This window comes from Odocoileus virginianus, chromosome 3 (genome assembly GCF_023699985.2).
Source record: "Odocoileus virginianus isolate 20LAN1187 ecotype Illinois chromosome 3, Ovbor_1.2, whole genome shotgun sequence".
In the NCBI taxonomy this organism is placed as follows: domain Eukaryota; kingdom Metazoa; phylum Chordata; class Mammalia; order Artiodactyla; family Cervidae; genus Odocoileus; species Odocoileus virginianus.
In genome coordinates this window covers 40,683,341-40,701,311 of record NC_069676.1, presented here as the reverse complement: position 1 = coordinate 40,701,311, position 17,971 = coordinate 40,683,341, and the positions used below count along the sequence as shown (strand labels likewise).

The following is a 17,971-nucleotide window of genomic DNA, read 5'->3' as shown; positions in this document are numbered from 1 at the left end:
TTTAGGACAAAGGGCTGGTTTCCACAGGTGCCAGGCCATGACCCCACAGCCCAGGCCAAACACACAGTGACCTTGGCCAGGCCGGATGGGAGCGATGACCACTAGGGACTGTTACACTGGCCCAGAAGTGGGCTGGGTGGAGAAACCCGCAGAGGGACCGAGGAGAAAGTGGCCAGAGAGGTTCAAGGTCTGCCTCTCCCCTGCCCGAGTGCCAGCAGAGGGGAGAGCGCAGACAGCAGCAGGTCTCTGGTCTGCCTCTCACAAACACTGGGTTTTCTCAAAAACACAGAACAGAGGCACAGCAAACTCAGGAGCCAGTGTGAGAGGAACCGCACAGAGGAGGGAAACAAACGGAGAAACACACTGACGTGCCGGGAGCAGCACACTCGTATGTCTTTAAAACTCCTGTTGAATGTCAGATACAATGTTTTTTAACATAAAAAACAAATGTGCACCTTCTATAAAACTACGCGGTACAGTCACAGGTAATGACGTGAAGTTTAAAAAATAATAATAATAATGCATTTCTGTTCTTTAAAAGCCTGTTGGGAAGTATACCTTCCACAAGAGCCAGGAAAATAGAACCCGCAGACAGAAGGAGGCAAACGGCCGGCCTGGCCCCCAGAGCGCAGGCATGCAGCACTGCCACCACCTGCTTCAGCATCGCCGATTCCGTTCTTCTAGGAGCTGGTTATCAAATATTTCTTTTTCCCTGCAAAAACAAAAGATCACTTCATTTTACTCAGTAATTGTGTTTTAATAAACGTCAACAGTCTCCCAAGACAACATAAATAAAAGCAGAAAATAAACAAATGGGACCTAATCAAACTTACAGGCTTTTGCAAGGCAAAGGAAACCATCAGCTTACAGACTGGGAGAAAATATTTGTACATGATGTGACTGCCAAGGGCTTCATCTCCAAAATATACAAACAGGTCATACTACTCCATAACCAAAAAACAGACAAACAACCCATACCACTTCATAACCAGAAGACAAATGACCCAATTGAAAAATGGAGAGGACTTATACAGACATTTCTCCAAAGAAGACAGATGGCCAAGAGGCAGATGACAAGATGCTCACATCACTCATTATTAGAGAAATGCAAATCAAAACTACAATGAGGTCTCACTTCACACTGGTCAGAATGGCCACTGTTAAAAAGTCTACAAATAACAGATGCTGGAGACAGTGTGGAGAAAAGGGAACCCTCCACTGTTTGTGGGAATATAAATTGGTGTAGCCACTGTGGAGAACAGGATGGAGGCTCCCCTCAAAATTATCCGAGTTGCCGTATGATCCAGCAATCCCACTCTTGGACAAATATCCAGATAAAACTATACTTCGAAAAGATAAATGCACCCCAATGTTCACAACAGCACTACTGACAGCAGCTAACATGTGAAAGCAACTTAAATGTCCATCAACAGATGACTGCATAAAGATGTGTACACATAGACAATGGAATACTACTCAGCCATGAAAAAGAATAAAACAGTGTCATTTGTAGCAACATGGGTGCAACTAGAGATTATTATACTAAGTGAAATATTTGTAGTTTTTGGGGTTTTTTTTTGCCACACAGCATGCTGTGCCAGATCTTAGTTGCCAGCTACAGATGGAACCTGATCCCAGCAGAGAGAGTGTGGTGTCCCAACCACCAGGGAAATTTCCATGCTAAATGAAGTAAATCAGACGGAGAAAGACAAATACTGTGTGATATCACTTTATGTGTGGAATCTAAAATATGACACAAAAGAACTTCTTTACAAAACACAGGTCACAGACATAGACAACAAACTTATGCTTATCACAGGGGAAGGGTTGGGGAAAGGATCAATTGGGAGTTAAAGATTAACAGATGCAGAGTGCTATGTATAAAATAAACGTCAAAGATTAACTATAAAGCACAGGGAACTACACTCAGTATCTTCTAACAAACTGTCGTGAAAAGAACCTGAAAGATGAAAAGATATACACACAAACATACACATATAACTGAATTGCTGTTTCCTTGAAAATAACTTAATATTGTAAATCAACTACAGGTCTGTTAAAACCAACAACCCAAAAACAAACAAACAAAAAAAACAACGAACCACCCCCACGATCCCTTAAACAAGAAGTGAGTGTTTAGTGGGGACACAGTTTCAGTTTGGGAGAGTGTCCTGGAGATGGCGCGGATGCTACACAACAATGTGAATGAGCTTAATGCTACTAGGATGTATGCTTAAAGGTAGGGAAAGTGGTGAATACTATGTATATTTCACCACAATGGAAAAAAAATAAACTACAAAGAAAAGAAGATGAAGTATCAAGTCATCTTTAAATGACTATCTATTAAAAAAATTACATTATCAGGTAGTTGACTGGCCATTCCTCTCAGGCTAAACAAGAAATGTGACCCTGAGGGGGATGCCCTTGAGGGAAATGTGACACAGCAGCCTAAGGACCCCACAAGGAGACCTGACCTTGTCTCTGTGTCGAGGTTCAATGGCCTGTGCATAAGAACCTAAACGCAATCATGGTGTGAGAAGACGGGGGAGGTGGGGGCATTGGGAAGGACAACTAAAACCGAGCCCAATGGAACCTTGGCCGCCCAGGCTCAGCTGCTTGGACCATGTCCCTGAAGCAGCAGAGAGTGACTGGTGCAGCCCACATCCCCCCAGGCCCCGGGACATGTGCAGTTGCTTGGGTTGTAGAGACAGGATGCCCTCTGACTGGCGCCCGAGCATGAGGCAGGCGCTGGCTAGGGAGGGGCCACTTGGATCTCAGTCTCCGGGAGCACCTTCTCTCAATGCGGTTACAGGGGTGGCCAGCTGATCGCTGAGACAGGGGACAGACTCCACTGCGAGCGCCTGCTCAGCCCTGGCCCAAGACCCTAGTTGAGTCTTCAGCCTGTCAGGGCCACGCGGCCGGCCTGCTCCCAGCCAGCCTGGCAGCCAGCCCAGAGCCGGGATTAGGGGCTGGGAGGCCAGCCCAGGGCGGCTCACCATGGATGTAGAGGAACATCTTGATCACTGCATTCTTCCTGCCAGCGAGGGACGGCAGGCGGCAGCTGCCGCTTAATCTCACGGTTTCCTCAAACAGCCATGGTAGCGAGGTGACGGGGGAGGACAAGGGGGAGGTGGACGTCAGCACTGAGGATGAGTTCGGACGAGGGGCCAGCTCTGCCCACTCGGACCAGCGGCCCCAAGGCCCAGCCACCCGCAGGCAGAGACAGAGTCCTTGGGACACAGTGCGTGGCCCACCTACCGGGAGCTCAGCGCCGGTCCTCGGATGTACTTCTCCTCGGCCGTCTTGTAGTCCACCGCATCTACCGCTGAGATCGCGCAGATGATGGCCTGCAAAAAGGCAGTGCAGGTCAGGCTTGGGCGGTGCATGGCCACTCACACCAGGCTTGGAGAAGACCACAAAGGTAGACAGTCCAGTCGCCAGGGCCCTCCCAGAGCTGGGCTCTCCCGGCGCCGGGCTCACACACGTGTACACCATCTGCAAAATCTCTGCTCCCAGTGAAGCTCCCAAATGAAATTGACAAGATGAGAGTTCATGGCACTCAAAGCAAAGAAAAGCAGGACCCAGGATGTCCCTGGCGCCAAGTGGTTAGGATTCGGTGCTCTCACTGCCAAGGCCCAGGTTCAATCCCTGGTCAGGAACTAAGATACCACAAGCAAGATAAGCAGTGCCCTCCCCCAGCTCCCAAAAAAGGCAGGCTGCCAAACAAAGAGCAACTGTAACAGTCTGAGTTAACTGAGACAAACAAAAAAATGCAAAGTGGTAAATTGAATACACATTAGATGTCTGGAATCACAGGATCACTGTTGGTTCCTCCAGGTAAAAGAGTATTGCAATTACTTCAAAATTCTTAGAAAGTCCTTCTCATTCCAACCAGAGTCCCTCACCTGGGCATGGCTGACATGGGGCTGTCCTGGGCTGTAGGGAGTGGAGCAGCGTCCTGTTCCGTGCCAGGAGCACCCGACTTGTGACAACCTGAGATGCCCCCAGTGCCCCTGGGGGCACAGTCACCCTTCCTACATTCACATTAAAGTATGTCCAAAAAAAAAAATAAAGTATGTCCAGAAGAAGGGGCTGGAGGAGCATATGGAGCAAGGCCACTGCTGCAGATGGGAATGGACACATGAGGGTTCACAGCGCTGCTTTATTTTTTAACACACTCTAAATTCTCTGCAGTTATAAAGCTCAGTGTTCCTGAGCCTTCTGATACAGTCCCACATGTTCTGTTCCCATATGGCAGTGCTCTCTCCGAACTGAGGCTCAGGTGGCACCAGGTTCAGGGAAGATTCCTGGAGAACGACACCAGGCCCCTCCACCCTCCTGCACGCCCTGGGAGACTTTCCCCACATACACACCCCGCGTGCAGGGCGTCCGCTGGAAACTCACCTCAGGCAGTAGCACGTCCAGGATGAAGCGGATGCCGTCTCCGTGCCCGCGTGCCAGCAGCTGGCACCCTGCCTGCTTGTACACGCCCTGCAGGTACTTGACCACCAGGTCCAACTGCTCCTCGTCCTCCAGGTAGGTTTCCACGCAGGTCATGTACTGGCCAGAGCTCAAGAAGGTCTTCAGCCACCGGGATGGCTTCCTGTTCCTCAGGATGGCCCGCAGGTGGCTCTCAGCGCCCCGCGCCTTCACAATGTACTCTACCAGCTTCTGGTTGGCCCGGTCCCGGGCGGCCCGTGAGCGGTCGGGCAACACCTTCCTGCAAGCTGGCCGCCTGCCCTGTGGGCTCCCAGCCACAGGCTCCTCGGGGTCTCCCCCGCTCAGCTGGGGGAACCTCGTCCCCTGGACATCCTGCTGGATGGACTTGCGGACAGGTGAGCCTGCGAAGGAAGGGCACAGTCTCCCCTAACTGGGCGCCCTCAGCAGCCCCGTAGGCAAGGGCCAGGACACCCCACATGGGCAGGAACCCCCACAGGACCCTTGCCGCCCTTCCCAGCTCTGCCCCCAACTGCCCACCCCACGGAATCAGCATCAGCTCATCCGCACTGCTCCATAAGGACCAGTGCCACTGAAAATGCCCAGGACAAGGTAGAGGAGAGGAGCCACCCAGATGCCCCAGCTCTGCACACTTGGTGAGTGGCCTCGAGTACAGACAACAGATGGGGGCCCCTCAGCAGGGGGATCTGTGGGGCCTGGAAACCCGGGGATGGCTGCACAGTCAGCCTCAGGCTCGAGATGCGCTGCCCACTGCACACCCTGTCCAGAGATCAGACAGAGAAACTGCCACTTCTCGAGGGCCAGGAAGCAAGTCCTGCTTTGGCGGAGTTGGCAGACTTACTTATGTCAGCTGCGTAGTATTCCAGGAAAGAGCCAGCGAAGGAGCCACAGCCTGCAAGGGCAGGAGGGGAGCCCGTTACACAGCACTGACGGTACCAGGTTGTCTGCCAGGTGTATACCTTGACTGCGATCAGGACCAGGCAGAGCACTCCTACCCCGCCCTGGGCAATGAGCCCCTGTGGATGGAAACCAGCGACATGCAAAGGCAACTGTCCTGTTTGGACCCAGGATGGACCTTAGCTAGGCTTCTCGGAGAGGAGAGGCCCACCTGAAGGCCAGGCTGTGCTCACCCTGGGGGCATGAAGGGAAGCCTCCACCACTGCCCCAGCCCCACGCACCGAGCCGGACCCTGTAGTCAGTGATGAGGGAGACACACCAGCCGATGGCCTGGGCGAAGTCCTCCTTTGCCTCATCCTGCAATGAGACCCGGACAGCAGTTGTCAGCAGGAGGCCGCAGGCAGTACCTTGCTCGTCCTGTGTCCTCAGTCCCTTGGCCAGGAAGGAACCTGAGCGGGGATCCCGAGGCACGTCTGAGGCCAGGGCTGCTCAGAAAATGGCCACTTGTGGGCCGAGCCCTCAGGGCCAAGAGAGAAACACAGACCTGAGAACAGGAACGGAGAGACCCCACCCCACTACAGCCGATGGGCCAGCAGACAGAGGGGACATGGGATGCGTGAGACCAAGCCCACAGAAGAAGCCTCTGCGCCTGTGACTCCAAACACACACTCCTCCCAGAATGTTGGTGGGAGAAGGGTGCTGCCCCCAGGGTGGGAGACCCCTGAGTTGGGAGGACCAGCGAGACCAGCCCAAGACCCACAGGTGTCTAATGGGAGCAGGCAGGCAGCTTGGGGTGAAAAGAGTGCTTGGGTTGTGGCCAGGCTTGCTGACAGGCACTTGGAACAACTGGGGTCTGGCCCCAGGACAGGCAGCCACTCCCATAGCCCGTTTCCAGGAAACAGGAGAATGCCGAGGGATGCCCAAACACCAGGTCATTTATGGACCACATGTCATCTTTGCAAACCCAGGCATCCCCCCAGTATTTAATGCACATGATCTCAACCTCAATTCCTGCTCTCCTCCTGCCCCCCACCATTGCTCCTGAGAGACCAAGGATGGGTTCCTCATAGGTGCCGACCTTCCAAACAGCCCCCACACACCCCAGGCCCTAGCTCACTGACCATGGCCAAGACACTGCTTCCTAAGCAGGGAAGCCTCATCCCATACAGAGCCTGAACCCGCTGACTGGGCCAAGCAGATCCTGGCATCAAGGTGGAGCTGACACAAAGCACTATCTCAAATCAGACACAGTGCTCTGCCTGCACCAGCTCCCGGGGCGTAGGCGGGCCGGTCACAGGGCCATGGGGAGGTCTCCCTGAGGAGCACGGTGCACAGAATCACGGCCGCATCTGGGGGCAGCAGCTCATGGCCCTTGGCCTCAGCCTGAGCCCTACCACCTCCCCTCCAGGGGGCACCCTGTCCACCACCAAACAGCCACCCTGCACGGGGTCAGGGGGAATGGTGGGCAGCCTCGCTGGAGGCTGAGACTTTAGGGTGATGACCTCCAGCAGAGCAGCCGGGGCCGAATGCCACTCCCAGGATGGCCACTGTCTAAAGGTACACATGGGGACAGGGTTACCAACCACCAAGCCAGCAGCTCAGAGCAGCACAAGGAACCACCCACTCACCAAAAGTGCCTGTTTCTCTTTGCAGTCAAAGTGCTTCAGTCGTCGGAGCGACACGGAGATACTAGGAGCAGAGAGCAGAGGTTAATGGGACTGGTGCCATCTCATGACCCCAAAGCCCCCCTCCTCTGGGAGAGCCCCACTCATGGGGGAGGCGGCCCCAGGGAGCCAGGCCTGGGCCCAGGTGTACCTCCAGGGGTCCCTAGGCTCCCCCCGTCCTTGGCAGTGGGGTGTTTGTAAGATCAGCTCTGGGCAAACGGTGCTTCTGAACCACGATAAAGGTCTGTGGGGGTTACCGAATGGTCACCCGGCGGGGTGTTGCTCACAGGCCTTCAGGGAGCGAACTGTGCTGTGGTTTGTGGGGGCCCATGGCCGTCCGGCAGGGCTGATTCTGGAAGCCAACAAGCAGTCTGGAAAACCCGACTATCTGGCCAGGTGTCTCAATACAGTCTTTGTGGGGGTGCTCCATCGGGGGTCAACCTCAGGGCCCCCCCACCTGGAGCACTGGGCAGAGCAGATAACGGTGCTTTACCCTCTTCCTCTAGGATTCATGTTCCCTTCAATGAAGAGCACGCTCGCCTTCTTATCTCTCCGCTTGACGCTCTTGACCTGTAGGCAGATCCAAGAACACAAGGTGTCCAGCACCCAGGACCCAGGAGGCTGTGTTTGCATTTTCAACACTTCCATGCTGGCACCGTGTCAAGTGTGTGACAAGAAAGGTGGCTGGCCCGGGGTGACCAGGGCAGAGCTGACACCAGGAAATGCTCAGCAAGCGCTACCCGGCTCCCAGCACTGTAACAGCTGAGCAGAAGCGGGTGGGGTGGGTTCTGGTCAGTTTTATAAAAGAGGAACCAGAGCTGCTGTGAGCGCCCTTCCTCCCGCTGAGTCTCTTCAGGCTCAGGGCGCATTGCTTCTCATTCTGGGGGACAAACAAAGTGAGCGTGGGGAGGTCCACAGCCGGGGGGTGGCTGGCCTGACTACCCCATTTCCTGTACTCACTGGGCATTTACAGTGCTGGCCCTGGTTAACCAAAAGCTCCCCCGGGAACTGGTAAACAGGGAGGTGCATGGATAAGGCTGCCAACCACAGGGGGACACGGCGCCTCCGACAAGCAAGCACTGGAGGGAGGCGAGTGGCCCCGATGGTCAGGTCCCAACTGCCAAGGAGCTGCAGGGGAGCCAGGTTCACCTGCGCGGCCAAGCTTTTTCCACAGACACCACGCAGGTTTAATCTTGTCCTTCTCAAGACCTCCAGTCACGTGCCTGGAGGCCATGCTGACTGCGTGAGCCGAGACTCACCGCAGCAGAGAAAGCTGCTCCACAGGGCAGAGACCTTCCAATTCACTGCCTCTTTCCCAAATTAAAGACCTATAGCTAGAACCTTGAGAATCCTGTCCCTGCTGGAAGAGGACACAGGATAAATTCAGGTGGAAATAGAAGGGGCAAAGGCAGGTGGGTGGCGCCCCTGGCTCAAAAATTCTCCACCTGACCCACTGTGAGCACCCTTCGGGCACTTGGAGGAGGTACGACCATGTTTAAGGGTGTTCATCCCACTGAGGGTACAGCCAGAACCTCAAACACTTGCAATTACACATGTGGTGGACCCCTACTCTTAACTTACAAACTGAAAAACTCAAATGTACGATAGTTAAAATGAGCAAATAGTGGGCATTTTTTCAGAGCCAGACTTTCTAAAGCTGCCTGGTGAAAACCTGACCTACAAGGTTCATTCTCAGCAGCACTGGAAGGCTGAGACCCCTTGCTTAGATGAACTCGTCTCTACACTGTTGCTCATGGACCCACCGTTTCACCAGCAAAAACAGTGAAAACCCTGTCCGGGCCCAGTGTCTAGAATGGGGCAACCTGGGCTGCACGCTAGGGAACCAACTGACCGAGCGGGAAGCAGAAAGGTGTTCTTACCACGGCTGGCCAGAAGGGGTATTTTTGATATTTATGCCAGACTAGCATCCCTACTTCAAATGAACGTGGTTCTAAAATTTAAAGGAAAGAAAAAAACAAAAGAGAGACATGTTAGATCCATATCGAACACCAGACAAAGCTGCTTGAGAAAACAAAACCACAGAGATGCTGCTCAAGCCCAGTGTTAACATGGTTCCTGTGACAGACCCAAGAGTCGGGAGGGCAGGGTGTACTACTAACCCTGGAACCTAGTGCTGGCCACCAGCGGCTGGGGTGCACGTGAATTTCCTGGTGGGGACCACGCAGGGGCGCAATGCCACCTCTGCCACTTTTCTGAGTCTCAGATTACTCCAGGGCAAAGCACTTTTTAAACATAGCACATAAACAGAAAGGAGACCATGGCACACAGTGAGGACCCCACATGGGGAGTAAATTTCTGAGAAGCTCATCTGAGAAACTGGGGGGCTTTAAAAAGTGGGGGGGGGAGAACTATTTAAATAATCATAAGGTAACTACAAATGATTTCTAAACAAAATTTAACTATATCCTCAACCAAAAAAAAAAAAACCCAGAACAAGTAAATAACTCAATGTTAAAAAACCAGGTAACAAAAGCAAGCAGGGAACAGAGGCTGCTTGCAGACCAGAGTGAGGCTCATGGCCGAGCTGCAGCATATGACAATAGGAAGAGCTTTGAGGGACAGGGGGCCGTGATGGAGGAAGGGGAGATGCCTGCAGCACAAGCGGAGAGCTGGTCACCCTCGGGAGGAGCACAGGGCCACCCAGGACAAGAGTCACAGGTGCAGTCAACCCAAACACCAGCAACCAAAACCCAATGGAAGACAAAAGCAGGAGAAAGGAGCTGACTAGGGACTCTGGGGGCTGAATGACCCCCAGGCAGACAGACACGCCCTCTGCAGGAAGGTATGGTGCCCCTTTTTGTGCCCGCAGGAACTGACCCCAGTGATGCCCGGAGAGCCCAAACACTGCAGGCCCCCAAACTGGATGCATCCAGACCCCCAACAGCAGGGTAGGGCCTGGTGAGTGACCCCTTCCCCCCGCAACTGTCCCTCTCACTAAAGGATAACCAGCCACCATGAGAACAATCGGAAGAGCCCGTGGGAAATACCCGAGAAAGCAGGTCAACCTTCCAGCCAGGCAGGAAGGGCCCCCAGACCACCCCGTGCAGCTCCGGCCACAGTCTCTGAATGTACAAATATCTCAGGCTAAAAAAATTAAAAAACAAAACAAAACTAGACTACGTTAAGATGAATGGTTAATGGGTAAGTGGAAAACTGAAGCCAGTCCTCAACTGTTTCGTTCAAGGCAACTAACCGTCCCATGGTTGGCTTGGATGCTTGGGCTTGTGTCCGACTCCTGCCTGTGAGGACAGGGCAGCTGACCTGTGCACTGCTCAGCGCTGGGGCGGGGGTCCTGTGTACACCTGGGGGGTGCCCACCCTGCTGTGGGGACACTGTTTTGGAGGGCTGAGAGGCAGCGCCAGGCCACACCCAACGGTGGCGACAGAGCCCATCTGTTCACTTGGCCGCCTTCAGCCATTCCCTCAGAATGGCGTCCTGGGAGCCTCCCCCAACCCCCGTACGAGTTTGTCCTTGAGAGATGGGAGCCAGGACTCCCTCTCTGTGAGGTCTGGGTTCAGGACAAAAGCCAAACAGCGAAGAGACCTTCCCCAGGACACGGGGACGTCAGGGACCTCACCCCAGGAAGGTGCCAGTCACTCACCGTGATACAGCAGGATTCTCGGGGGCTCCTCGTCCTCCTCGTCCTCCTCCAGGAGAGAATTCACAGTGCTCGGCTCCATAAACTCTTCAGACAATGGCCGGGCTACCAACAAGGATAGATCAGACCTTACCAGTCACAGTACTGGGGACTTACCCAGGGAACACCCGCCCTGATCCCTGAACATCAGCTCAGAGAGCCAAGCCACTGCAAAGAGGACTTGCCCTCAGCCTCGCTCGGTGAAGGCATGTTCAATAGAGGAGACAGGGCAGGAGTGGCTGCAAGTGCACAGAGGGCAGATGAACGGACCAGGGGCCTGTCCCTCCCTAGGGTGCACTCGGCCACATGGGGAGGATGCGGCTCTGGGGCTGGCCCCCTTCAAAGTAGTAGTCCCTGCTTCACTGCCACTGCTGGGGAGGGGGGCCCTTGAAAGGGGAAGAAGAAAGGCAGACACCCGGAGAGAGTGTGGGCAGGCAAAGCGCGGTATCTAGCCATGCAGAAATGAAGATCTCCAAATTAGCATTTCAAAACTAAGTGGGATGCTAAGGCATCTGAACAGAGAAAACCATAGCGCATGGCTGCAGCCACACAAAAACACATGCACGCGGGAATCCTGAAAAAGTCAGGGGCCTTTTAAGTGAGTTAATCACTTCTGAGATTCCTGCCAGTTTAACGGGAATGCACTAGGGCTTCTGCAATGGGAGGAGAAAGGAGTTAATCCTCCGGGAGCAGACACGGCGGTACCGCCGCCACCGTATGCCCCTCCAGTCCCTCCGCCGCCAAACAAAAATAAAAACACAAGTGTGGGAGGCAGCTGAAGTGCTTAGAGCGTGGTGAAGAGACAGAGAGAGAGGCTCCAGGAAACTTCTACTCAGGATTTGTTCTGGTAATGATCTCATTAAGATCTGGGGCCTGGCTCTGGATCGGCCAAAGGAGAACCCACTGCCAACCTCTCCCAACTCACCCTCTCAGGGCCTTTACCTTCCTCCAGTGACCGGGTGTCTGCCGCCTCCTCTGCGGGGCCAAGCTGAGCAGGACTGTGAGGACCTATGTGAGCCCTCAGCTTCTGGCCACCATCCAGGCCCAGGCGCTCGGCGGGACAGCCATCCTGTGGACTCGGGTCCCTGCCTCCAGGAGGCGAGCACAGGGCTGCCAGGCCGGCGCCTGTCTCACCATCTTCCTGGCTGGCTCCCTCTGAGGATGGAGCCGCTCTCTGACCTGAGCAGGGTCCCTGTGCCGGGTTCCTCCCCTGTTTACTGGGGGGCGTCATCCAATCTGCCCGCTGTTTTCTGGATGCCCCCCTGTCCTGAGCGCCACCACTGGCTGAACACACAGCCGGGGCATCCAGGCCTCCGCTTCTCCTGAGCACCTCCTTGGGGTTCACTCTGCACTCCAGATCCTCCTCACCAGCTGGCAGGCCGGATGGCCTCTGGGACACGCGTTCCCTCCTTGTGGGCCCCGGACTGCCCACCGTGTCTTCGAGGAATGATGGGGAAAGGCTAGGCTTGGGGGGCCAGGGGGCTGGTTCCACGGGCTTCCCTCTTGGAGGCCGAGGAGTCGTTCCTTCCCTGGAAGAGCTCCCTTGTCTTTCGTTCAAGACATCCAGAGCCACGCGGAGTGACCGCCGGTAGGCCAGCTCCTCCAGGGGCGCAGCGGGAGCCCCGTCCTGTGAGGCTGTGGGACAGAGGAAGAGGAACAAAGCCTGGTGATGAGTTGGTCCCGGGATCCAGTGCCCGGCAACACCCTGCCAGCTCTGGTGTGTCGCCAAAGCTGGTCCTCACACCTGAAGAGGGGCTGATGCTTCTCACCGACATCTTCCCCAGAATAGGGACTTGAGCATCCAACCACAACTGCTGGTTCAGGGCTGCAAGGCTTCCTTTCCCCAGAAAGCACGCTGACTGAGCCTGCCCTGCCTGGGCTGGTATACTCCTCCAGATTACAAAACAATACCCCCACAAAATGTATTCAAATATTTCTCAAATCCTCTCTCAGCCTTACAATTTCAATTCAATCAGGATCAATAAATAAAGGACACTGCTGGCAGGGTATTCTCGGGTGGGGGTGGCAGGGGTGGGGGTGGGTAAGAACAGCTGCCTAAAAGCCTCTTTGTGGGCCAGCAAATTGTCCACACTTCCCTGCAAGGGCATTTCAAAGCCAATGGACGGCATCGCAGGTGCAGAGATTCCAGCCTGACCTCCCCACCACCACAGTTTATTCATTCATTCCCATGCGCGGCTCTGGCGCCCTTTATTTGAACAAGATGACGGACACAATATCAGAACTCAGCAGGCATAAATAACACCTCCTTCAGCACAGGACTCTGCCCTGTTTAATATTAAAAGCGCCCACAAACACCAGCCCCCAACACAATCTGCACGAACAATCAGGGAGGCCGAGAGGTGGTGGTGGATGCCGCCTGAACTGGGCACCCTGCTCTGAGCCAAAGCCATTCCCCGAAAACGCAGGAAAACAGACCTTATTTCCCAGTCGCTGCTGGGAGATCCTGGGCAATCTTTTCACAAGACAGAAAATTCTCTGCACGTGGAATAAGCTCTTAGATGGGCACCCAGTGGGTCTGGGAGGGGGCAGTGCACCAGGGGTTAAGCTCAGCCAGACTTCAGCCAGGTCTGTCTCACCTATGACACTGACCCCCGAAGAGATGGGAGTCAGGGCTCCACTTCCAGCCTGCCTCGCCCTGCCCCTGCCCCCATAGCCCTGCAGACACCAATGGCCAAAAGGCTGGTGGCAGTGACACACTTTTTTTCTCCCCTGGGCTTGGGTGATAGAATGTAAATATACACCCAATTGCTTCTTAACCCTTGGGCGGAGGCCAGACCAGCAACAGAACCCTTTTACAGTCTTACTACAGATAAGTGGGGGAAGAAAAAAAACCATACAGAAAGAGAAGCCTCTTGCCCTTTCTTGGGGGAGGCGCACCCCTTCTGAGTGTGCTGCAGGCCATGGACGGAGCCAGCGGTCCTGATGCTGCTGTCACTGGCCATCGGGGGGGGGGGGGGGGTCAAGGACAGGACAGGCTCGAGGGGCAGATTCTAGAAGGTTAGAGACAGCAGACAGACACAGCTCCTCTAGTTCAGGGAAATCACGTTTCCTTGCAGGAAGGGGAGAGACGGGGAATGAGGTCGCTCTGCATCCAGAAGGCCAAGTCTGTTTTCTCCCAGAATGCCCCATGCTCTTGCCAGACCTCACTGGGACGGAAAAACACGCTCTCACCTAACGAAGAGGCGATGTCTTCGATGTGCACCTTTCTCAGGACCTTGGCTTCCGCGCTCTTCACCTTAATCCTGCGGGGACAGGGAGGCCTGTTATGCGCCACCAGCAATGCCACCGAGACCTTCGCAAACGTGTTTTGCTTTAGACGACAAAAGAATCAGATTCGTTTCTGCTTTTGCACCCTTCCACTCAAACCAGGAGTCACTGCCAACCAGGAATTCAAGCGCCTGCCTGAGGTTAGAGGCAGCGAGGACCCTTGTGAATGTGGCTTTTTTTTTTTCTCCCTTTCCCCTTTTAAGACAGAAAAAGGCTGGCTGGATTTAAGAGTAAAAATGAATTTAAATTGTGACTTTTATGAGGTACATCCCACTTTCAACTGCACAAATAACTCCTTTGTTAGATTTCCAGAGTGGATGATAATGTCACTAAAAGCTGTTTACAGCCCAGCAGGTGTGTTTTAGTTTAAAAGGATGCGCTTCCCTTTTAAACTCGAGTATTCAATTACTTTCCCAGCCTCAGGGAAAGTGTGAGCTGCGGACTAAGCAGGCTTAGGATCGGCTCTAAAGAAAGAAGGATGAGGACCCGGCGACGCAGGAGCAGGGGCTGACCCTGTTTCACTCTCTAGTTAGAATCGGGAATTCGCCCATCAGAAACACACAACCTGGGCCATTTTAATCTTCCCCAGTCATCTGTGTCCTTCCACCATGGGATGCAACGTGCTACCCTGCACCCCCATGCATCTGCCTTCTGAATGCTAAACAACACTTTCTTATTACAAGCACAGGCTCAAACATCAAATATTCCAGAACGCAGGGGGCTGTCACACGTTTCTGAAAGAAAGGCACACAAACGTATCTATAGGAAGGAAACAGGCCTACCTGAGCCCCAGCGAGAGTCTACCAGCATATAATTTACACCCATCCCATTTTTGTACTGATCTCCCTGGACATCAATACCACATAGAGATTCTTCAATTTCCAAACGTACATAAAATTGGTTGTTGTCCTCTTCGGGTTACTGTGACCACATTGATAAGCAAAAAGGTGAGAAGACTTAAGAGCAGACTTCACTTTTTTGGGGAGGGGGTGATATCACAAATCCCATGCAGGGGGACTACAAAAACACAACACTTAACTTTTTGTCTAGGGAGAGTATCTGAACGTTTAGAAAAAATCCCTTTTTCCTCTTATTTTTAGCTGACTTTTCAGTTCCGGCCAGGACCTATGTTAAAAAAAAAAAACACACAACCTTGTTACAAGCCACAAAACACAGCTCACCCTGGCAAGCAGTAGTGACATATAAACATAAATGCAGTGGGTGATTCTTAATGAATATAAGATAGGACTGCAGATACAGGGAAACTGAGGCACGAGGGACAGCAGCAGACCGAGACCAGAAGCAGGGTCTTGCCTCAAGATCTGGCCCTCTTCCCACCACACTGCTGGAAAGCGTCCCCGAGACAGTCCTGTTATTTACTATCAGGGCTGCTTGCCAAAAATTTCCTTGAGTTACAGCCTTACATGCCTTTTTATAGCTGACACTGCTAAAATTCTTTTTTTTTAAAGCGTGAGGGAAAAAAAGAAGAAAAAGACAGTTCCGGAAGTGTAACCTTGTAAGCACTCAACCAAAACCCCATTAGACCAGGAGCAAGGACCAGTGCCAACAGATCTGAGCACCAACTGTTCAAACTCAATTATTTTGCTGAAGTGACTCCTAGGTAGCTCCTGATAAAGATTTTACTTGTCACCCGAAAGTCATTTCTAATTCCTGAAATTACAGAATAATGGCTGTCACCTTTGCGGGCCATAATCGCTTTTTCCATCTGCAGAGGACATACTTGGCATCCGTCATGATTTAGACTCATGTGGCAAGTGGTAATGATTTGGCACAAACAAAGCACTTGAAGGTCTGACGCGATGTGCCCTGCAACAAAATTTGCACGGTGGTTTATAACATCATTTGCTTCCCCCTTCGACGCAGCCACAACCCCTAAGGGCGAAGGTGAGCAGGGCTGATCCTCAAGTAGATGGTTCAATTCCATCATCCTGTACCGAGGGGCTCCGTACCAAAAAGAAATGACTGGCCTTGATTCCTGGGGAGGCGCCTGGATTATTTTTACAAATAAAATTCAGCCAAATTCCCTCCCAAAGTTTCCGCCTAGATTATTTTTAAAAGGCTCCTGAATAAATCGTCCCCGTGCTGAGGGCCTGCTTCTGACCTCGGCACGAGAGGCGTTTTAAACAGTCAAAGCTTACAACCCTCCCGTGTTTGGGGAGCTAACAATTGACCCCAGCGCAAAAAAAATAAAATCGGAGGAAAACGACTGCTCTTAAAGGATGAGGACAGCTGCGGGCCATTCATTACATCAACCAGGAAGCCTTATCTGGCTGCTGACAGAAACGAGGAGCTGGGGGGTGAGGGTGGGGGTTCGTTTGGGCAAAGTTGGGGGGGGGTTCACCACAGCAAGAGACTGTGGGTCCATTAGCAGGGGAGAGGGATTCAGGCAATAGAGGTGGGGATTCACACAGCAAAGAGGCGATTCAAAGAGAGGAAGCCAGGTTCACGGAGCGTAGTGGGGGTGCAGACAGCAGAGGCTGGGTTCAGGGCAGGGAGGAGGGGGCTCAAGAAGCAAAGGAGAGGCTTCAAGGCGCAGAGGAAGGGGTTCAGGCAGAGGAGTTCAGCGAGCAAAGGTTCAGAGAGCAGAGAGGTTCAATGAACAGAAATGGGAGATCCGCGGAAGGGCGGATTACCGCCCCGGGGAGCCTCTTTCGGGGTTCGCCCCTCCCCCCAGGCCCAGCCCCGCCGCCACGGCCGACCCGAGGAAAGCAGCCTGCCGGGCTCACCAGGCCCTCGGCCTCCCCAGCGCGGCGTCCCCGAGCCCGCTGCTGGGGGCGAGATAGCCGCGGCGGCCTAACGGCGGTGGAACCCGTGCCGCCCAAGGCGCCGCCGCCCGCGCCCGCGCTCGCGCTCACCGCCTCCGCCGCCGCCGCCGCCGCCGCTCCCGCGGGCAGGGGGCGGGGCCAGTCTGGCGTCGGCGCCAAGTCCCACCCCCGCCGCCGACCAGTGAGACGCTTGCGTTCGCGTCGTGACCCCACCCCTTCCGCCCCGCAAGGCGCAGAATGACGAGCGGGCGCGCGCGCGCGAGGCTGACTGACGGGCGCGGGCCGCGACGGTTGGCGCTAGGTGGGCGGCGATGGCTGCGGCCTCCATCTTCCCGGCCCAGGCCCCTCCGCCTTCCGCCTGCGCCGGTCGGGTCCGCGCGGCCCTCGAGGCCCCTCCTGCCGAGGCCCTGGAGGAACCATTGAGAGCCTTCCAGAACTTTCCAAGGCCGGAGGTGCCTGACGTGAGGCGCCACGGCGGTTCCGACCAGCGTTCACCAAACGAGGGGTCGTGCATTTTCGCAAATGCTTTCGGAAGCGGCTACCACGCTCGGGCCCGCCTTCCCGCTGTGGGGTCGATGTGAAGACAATGTGCGGTCAGATGTGCGACTTAGCGACCCCACAGATGGCCCCCACCCCCACCTCAGCTCCAAGTGTATCCCGTCAAAGGCAGAAGTTGGGATTCGGGGTGGCCCTTTAGGGAGCCTGTGCTACTCGGCCTTCCTCGTTCTGGGAACTTTTGTGTCAAACGTGGTGGGTCCCTGGGGCCGTGGACACTTGTGCAGCCCACACAGGGACAGGTGGCCGCTTGGCCCATCCCGCGGGGATTAGAGTCCGGGTTAACGAGGTCGAGGTGACCAGTGGGGTCCCTTCATGGCCTCCTTACCCGAATCAATGGAAATATCGTGGAAGAGGGCAGGTGTCTCACTCCTTTAGCGATTTGGATACTCCGTTTCCATCGTTTTAGATAATACCAGATTGCGGACTTCGCTTGTCGTCCAGTGGCTAATACCGAGCTACTAATGCCAGGGGCCGGGGTTCCATCCTTGGCCAGGGAACTAGATCCCACATGCCACAGCTGAGAGTTCACAAAACTAAATGTCCCACATGCTGCAAGGAAGATCCCACATGGGGGCAACTGAGACCCGGCCCACACAAATAAAAATGTTTTAGAAAAGAAAATACAGATGCCGTCCTTATAAAGGCTCCCTTGCTAGGGTGTG

General features: G+C 54.3%; 1 protein-coding gene across 4 annotated transcripts; it reads right to left on the bottom strand.

The window, feature by feature from the left end:
• Window positions 1-369: 369 nt before the first annotated feature.
• Window positions 370-16,938, bottom strand: PWWP3A (PWWP domain containing 3A, DNA repair factor). 4 transcript variants are annotated; one of them, XM_020869816.2, is made up of 14 exons: window positions 16,842-16,938; window positions 15,664-15,792; window positions 15,005-15,090; window positions 13,870-13,940; window positions 11,620-12,312; window positions 10,642-10,743; window positions 8,900-8,970; window positions 7,513-7,589; window positions 6,984-7,044; window positions 5,637-5,712; window positions 5,300-5,350; window positions 4,405-4,841; window positions 3,259-3,347; window positions 370-712 (listed from the first exon to the last, which is right to left on the bottom strand). In XM_020869816.2, exons 2-14 carry the CDS (start codon window positions 15,718-15,720, stop codon window positions 658-660), a joined length of 1,926 nt encoding a protein of 641 aa, XP_020725475.1. In that variant the 5' UTR covers window positions 15,721-15,792; window positions 16,842-16,938; the 3' UTR covers window positions 370-657. The 4 variants fall into 4 exon arrangements, with proteins under 4 accessions (XP_020725475.1, XP_020725470.1, XP_070321411.1 ...); XM_020869811.2 differs by lacking the exon at window positions 16,842-16,938 and adding an exon at window positions 16,713-16,835; XM_070465310.1 differs by lacking the exons at window positions 15,005-15,090; window positions 16,842-16,938 and having other exon boundaries at window positions 15,664-15,788.
• Window positions 16,939-17,971: the final 1,033 nt, after the last annotated feature.